Raw genomic sequence first — 6,762 nt, forward strand, 5'->3', positions numbered from 1 at the left:
TCGGCGATGTTAGGGAGGGCAGATTAGGGGTTAATACTATTTATTATAGGGTTAGTGAGGCGGATTAGGGGTTAATAACTTTATTACAATAGCGGTACGGTCTGCTCGGCAGATTAGGGGTTAATAAGTGTAGGTGACGTTGTGGGGAGCAGATTAGGGGTTAATAAATATAATATAGGGGTCGGCGGTGTTAGGGGCAGCAGATTAGGGGTACATAGGGATAATGTAAGTAGCGGCGGTTTACGGAGCGGCAGATTAGGGGTTAAAAATAATATGCAGGGGTCAGCGATAGCGGGGGCGGCAGATTAGGGGTTAATAAGTGTAAGGTTAGGGGTGTTTAGACTCGGGGTACATGTTAGGGTGTTAGGTGCAGACGTAGGAAGTGTTTACGCATAGCAAACAATGGGGCTGCGTTAGGAGCTGAACGCAGCTTTTTTGCAGGTGTTAGGTTTTTTTTCAGCTCAAACAGCCCCATTGTTTCCTATGGGGGAATCGTGCACGAGCACGTTTTTAAGGCTGGCCGCGTCCGTAAGCAACTTTGGTATCGAGAGTTGGAGTGGCGTTAAAAATGCTCTACGCTCCTTTTTTGGAGCCTAACGCTGACATTATATGGACTCTCAATACCAGAGTTATTTTAAAGGTGCGGCCAGAAAAAAGCCGGCGTTAGCTACGCGGGTCGTTACCGACAAAACTCTAAATCTAGCCGTTAGTGTTTTAAAGTCAGGCTTTATTTTACAGGGTTTTTATATAGAACTACATATGCTTGCAAAAAAGTTTTTTATTTGAATAGTATGAGATTTTGTTTATTGTTTTTTATCAATATATAGTAAAAGTTATTTTTAAGCAAAGTGTATGTTATATTATTATAGTATTAAGATATCTTCACAGTGAGATTAAGTGTTACAGATGTAAAATTGTTTTAATGCACTACAGACAAATGGTATAATAAACAACATTTAATATATATTTAATTTGAGTTTTCAGACATAACCTTAGGGTTAAAGGCGCACTCAAACACACCCTAGTTTTCGTTTTGCAAATTTCATCTAATCTTGAGGTTGATTAGAAACGTTTTGAGTGTTAAACTCAACAAAAGTACCTTCAGCACTTGAAACAGAGCAAATATTGGTTACCTTTAATAGCCATTCAAACCCCTTTGTGTCAGCTTGTGTGCATGTTATCAGGCCAAAATCACCAGGGTATGTAAACTTTTGATTAGGGTCATTTGGGTAGTTTCTGTTGTCATTATGATTTAAAAAGAGTAAACACAGGTGATTGATAATAAATGGCTTCAGCCAAACACTAACCATGAGTGACAGAAAAGTTTTTGTGTTATCATTCATATTCTCTGAAAATTGGCCAAGAAATCATAAATTCTGCCAGGGTATGTAAACTTATGAGCACAACTGTATATGTTAATATGTGAATATAAACATATTGGAAAAGACAAAACTATTGAGATCCAAACATTGTTCCAATAAAAAGTGAGTTTATTTATTCAATTTAAAAGCAGTATATAGACCAAAAGTCCATTGAGTAAGAGCAGTGGCAAAACAACCAGGTCTGACGTGTTTCAGCTCAGCAGAGCCGTACTCATAGACCTCTGGTTTGTAATGCACATATTAACACATAAATAGATATGTATCTAAGCATATACTGTACATATATATATTTACAGGGAACACACAGTTCCCATAGACCACTATATAAAGGCACTTTTCAGTGCAGTTTTTTTTTTCTAACACCCCACACCTGCTAACTTTAACCCCTTAAAACTGCCTAACTATTTTTTTTTATCAAAACTATAATACCCTATATTTTGGGGGCATTTGGGGGACTTTATGAAAATGAAAGAGTTCTGATCTCTGGTTAATTTTCTCAGCGCTAATTGCTACTGCGAGTTTGCGGTAGCAATAACCAGCTAGTTGTAATGGCTGGTTATTTATATCTTGGCCGCAAATGGGAAAATTGGACAATAAATTAGCGCTCCATTTGTAATCTAGCCCTTTGTTTACAGATTTTAGTTGCTCTAGGGAGTGTGGGGACAAAGCACAATTTTTACACAAAAGCAAGAGGCCTTTAATGTCCCTTTAAGGTTCATTATGTTATTTAAGGTTTGTTTTTAAAATTTTGCCTACTTCTATGTGTGTTTTCATTGCACCTTATAATATTTTGTACTTATACATTTCAGGAATTAGTCTTACCAATGGGGAGCGCTGGAAGCAAATGCGAACTTTTGCACTTAAGACACTCAGGGATTTTGGACTTGGAAAGAAAAGCACAGAGGTTAAGATTCAGGAGGAGGCACATAATCTGGTGAAGGAAATCACAAAATTAAATGGTTAGTATCATACATTTCAAGTAATATTATAAACTACCAGAGGCACAATAGCAAAAATGAATAGATAACTATTCATGGATCATTTGTTAACCTTGTAAATGATGCTATCTAATTGCCTCCCAATTATTAATATGCTAGTATTCTGTGTACCCTGGCAGGGAACCTGTCCGCCTGTGCTTGCAGATAGTTAGACAGCATCTGTTGCCTGCATTTATGATTGTAGAAGCAAACACTAATACAGCTCCACTACTTCTGAATTTGAGGTGGTAGACTTGAAAGAGCAAATCTGCCTCTTAAGGATCCCAATACTGTATCAAGAGCTTAAAAAATGGAGCCCATTGAAGGAAAGATTTGTTTTCCTTTGAGGCATGTATGTGCATTTGTTTTCCCATCAGTAGCAAACCAGTGACACATTTGCAGTTCCAAAATATTAGATTTACAGATCATTTTTAGGATGTCTTTGTCATAAAATGGGTAAGAAATTGGCTAATGCAGCTTAACATATTAATATATATATGAAAGCTTTCATTAAGTGAATTGGAACTGGTTATGCTGTAAGTTTAAAAAAAATAAAATTAATGTATGAACATCATGCTGACGCCAATTTTTTCTACTTTAGATTATTATATTTCCATAATGTTATTATGTCTCTCCATCATTTTGCAATTAATTTCACTTGCTTTTACTGTACCTTCTAACATTTAACATCATTGCTCCTCTTATTCCTGAATGTTTTTCCTATATATTTTATTTTTAAATCTGCTTTCTATGAGTCATCCACTCTACTGTGCCAACCTCTTTCTTGTTTGACTTTTATCTTTCCTTCTTATTTCCCTCTTTTCTATTCATTGTAGCTTCTTCTCCCATTTTTCTATGCTTTATTTTATCCTCTTTCAATATTGTGTTAGCCTCTATCCTTTTTTTCCTCCTTTTTAGCCAGTCTTTGACTCCTTGTGCCCCATTTTCATATTTGTGTTATTTTTTTCCCATTTTTATGACTTCCTCTTCCTATTTTTACCATGAAATTAACCATTTTTGTTTGAATTCATATTGGGCAAGCATATCCATATCTAACAAAAATGAAATATTTATAAAATAATATTAATATATTCATTATGAGAGCACAAACATTGTTATTGGGTGCCATGTTTGTAGGCTACTATCTATCTATATATTAGCTTGTATAGCATATAAATAGTGCAAACTCTAATTATGTCTGCCTGGAGTTTGCAGGGGTACAGAGAGTGCATATAAAAACAAGGTACATAAGTAATAAGGAAAATGTACTGTACATTGAGTTGTGTAGTACAAGAGCCTTTTTTTACTTACTTAATTTTATTTATTTTTATTTTCTGCAGTGTAGGTTCCCCATATCCTCCCACCTCCCTGATCCCTCTCAAACAGCTCTCTAACACCCCCCCCCCCCTACCAATGGTCTCTGCCATCTTAGGTAGTGACAGGCAGTTTACATACATTTCTTTTTAAATTTTATTAATCTATTAATATTTTTTTCTTTAGTTTCACCCTCCCCGCTCCAATTGATCTTATTGTAGTGCCCCCTCTCCCTACTTATAATACCCTTTTCCGTGTAAGGACCCACATTTTCTCTCTCCTAATCATTTATTTTCTGTAGTATAGGGAACCCTCCCCCTCTGGCCCCTCCAGCGATCGGCCGCACAACTCTTTCCCTTCCTCATAAATCACAGCACCACCGTAGCACATGCAAACAGTGACACTGTCTGCGTCACTGTCTGTATAGGCGATCTGGCTTCATATGATAAATAAAGCTTGATCAGTGCTCCCTTACCGGCTGCAGTCTCAGCTGTCTAAGCTGACAGCGGGGACCGCAGCATGCATCTCTCTGTTAGATTTTTGGCACAAGGAGTTAAAGCTAAAACTATTTGAATCACAAAAGTTTAATTTTGACTTGAATTTCCCTTTAATGTCATATTATCTTGATCTGATGCTTACTGGCACCATATTCCAGAGGTGTGCACCTATTACAAATGGCTATCTCCAACTTTTTGTTTCCTGTACATATCTACTGGCCTAAGAGAAGTTAGTGTTTGATGATTAACAAAGTCTGTAATATATGTGATGGAGATACTAAAGGATACTTTTGTAAAAGGGTAATCAAAAGTAAAGTAAAGGTAAATAGATACAATGGGGCCAATTTATCAACCAACGTATGCTTCTAATTCTGCACGATCCTTCAGGCTCCCCGGAATCAGGAGTTAAGAAGCAGCGGGCTCCTTAACTCATCCGTCACCTCTGAGGTGGAGACAGCAATCAGCCCGATCGTAATACGATCGGGTTGATTGACACCCCCTGCTAGCAGCCAATTGGCTGCGAATCTGCAAGGGTCAGCATGCTGTCAGCATTTAGTGATGTGTGGCGGGCATGATCCGCTAAAGTGGATCTTGTCCGCCCACACAATGTTAAATCGGCCCCTTTATATTTTAAAACTTTGTTTTTTCATTACTTCCAGTCATTGATTTAGAAAGCACCGTTTTGGCGAGATTTACATTAGAAATAAAGAAAAACACTACTGGAAACTAGTTTATTTTAGAAGAAAGTAGCCACAATTTATCTCATGTTCAATAACAGAATTTTAGCAGTTCTCATGTTGTAAATGGTGAAACCGTTATGTGACGACGTTTACTCCATTGCAATAATGTAGCCGCAAAAATGTTGATACAACTTAAAATCTCACTGTAGAGAATAAGGTTTGTCTTTGTGCAATTTCTTTTACTGTAAGAAGATAGTGACACAAGGTTCTGGATATTGTAAATCACATTTATTCAAAACACAAGTAGATATCATGAGCTGTATGGGATAGCAAGTAGAGATATGCACTGGCGAAAAATGTGTTTTGTCCTAAAGGTTCATTTAATTTTTCCTATTTTCTGTGGACACATGATTTGGCTGATTATCATATTCAGATTCTTTACCACTATATCCAATCGGAACAGCAAATAAATGCAATTCATTTTATAGAATTTGAACAATAAAAGAAACTATTTTCAAAAGGAACCGCAAATAAATACTAATTTAATAGAAGTTGAAGAATTAAAATAAACCTATAAACTTGAATTTGAGTCAATGACTAGATCACAGAGGCACAGAAGTCACACAACTGCTGATTCCAATAGCTCTAATCAAAATTGTTAAACATGTCTGAGCTTTCTCTAGTCTCCCACCTCCCTATGCTTGGTTAAAGCTTGATTGGACAAGCCTGTAAGACTGCTGCATTGAATGCCCTTGATGTCCACCTGCCCATTTGTAATGCTTGTGTTATAAGGTATTTTTAAATATCTTGGGTAGCAATACTAAAACAACAGTCTTTAAATAATAATATTTTGTATGTTAAAGTTTCCCAGGAATTTCCTTTGACACTGACTGATATAATTTCATCCTTCTTTAGTTGCCTTACTGCTTTATATTACAAAATATCTATAGGTATTATTATTATTATTATTATTATTATTATTATTATTGTTGAGCTTCATTGTTTTATCTTTCATCTTAGGGTTACCAGTAGATCCAACTAAAATGATCATGGATGCGGTAGCTAATGTATTTTGCTCTATCATGTTTGGAAACCGCTTTGAGTACAAGGATGAGAGGTTCTCAAAGCTAGTCCAAATTGCAGAGGAGACCTTCAGCATTATGAGCTCAACTTGGGGACAGGTACTAATACAAATAAAAGACTCAAATATACACTAATGAAAGCATTTCATGATAAAGTATATACAGTATATTATGTATAACAGACTTCAGATAATCTTAGAGTGATCTCTCTCTTTATATATATATATATATATATATATATATATATATATATATATATATATATATATATATACACACACTAGTGTTCAAAAGTTTGGGGTCACTTAGAAATGTCCTTGTTTTTGAAAAAAAAGCACTTTTTGGTCTATTAAAATAACATCAAGTTGATCAGAAAGCCAGTGTAGATATTGTTAATGTTGCAAATGACTATTGTAACTGGAGACAGGCGTACAGAGGCCCATTATCAGCAACCATCTGCCCTATGTTCCAATGGCACATTGTGTTTCCTAATCTAAGTTTATCTTTTAAAAAGGCTTATTGATTATTAAAAAAATCCTTTTTTGCAATTATATTAGCACATCTGAAAACTGTTGTGCTGATTAAAGAAGCAATAAAACTGGTCTTTATTAGATTAGTTGGATATCTGTAGCATCAGCAATTGTGGGTTTTATTACATGTTCAAAGGCTAGAAACAAAGAACTTTCTTCTAAAACTGGTCAGTCTATTCTTGTTGTGAGAAATGAAGACTATTCCATGCAAGAAGTTGACAAGCAACTAAAGATTTTGTACAATGCTGTGTACTACTCCCTTCATATAACAGCACAAACTGGCTCTAACCAGAATAGAAA

At 35.7% G+C, this 6,762-nt stretch overlaps 1 protein-coding gene across 1 annotated transcript in view; it reads left to right on the forward strand.

Annotated features, from left to right (window-relative positions):
- LOC128636033 (cytochrome P450 2G1-like) overlaps window positions 1-6,762 on the forward strand; it is a 77,418-nt gene that overhangs the window by 37,898 nt on the left and 32,758 nt on the right. The window contains exons 3-4 of the mRNA XM_053689107.1: window positions 2,192-2,341; window positions 5,871-6,031. Of these exons, the coding sequence (XP_053545082.1) occupies window positions 2,192-2,341; window positions 5,871-6,031 (311 nt within the window). The remainder of the gene's footprint in view (window positions 1-2,191; window positions 2,342-5,870; window positions 6,032-6,762) is intronic.

This window comes from Bombina bombina, chromosome 7 (genome assembly GCF_027579735.1).
Source record: "Bombina bombina isolate aBomBom1 chromosome 7, aBomBom1.pri, whole genome shotgun sequence".
Taxonomy (NCBI): Eukaryota; Metazoa; Chordata; class Amphibia; order Anura; family Bombinatoridae; genus Bombina; species Bombina bombina.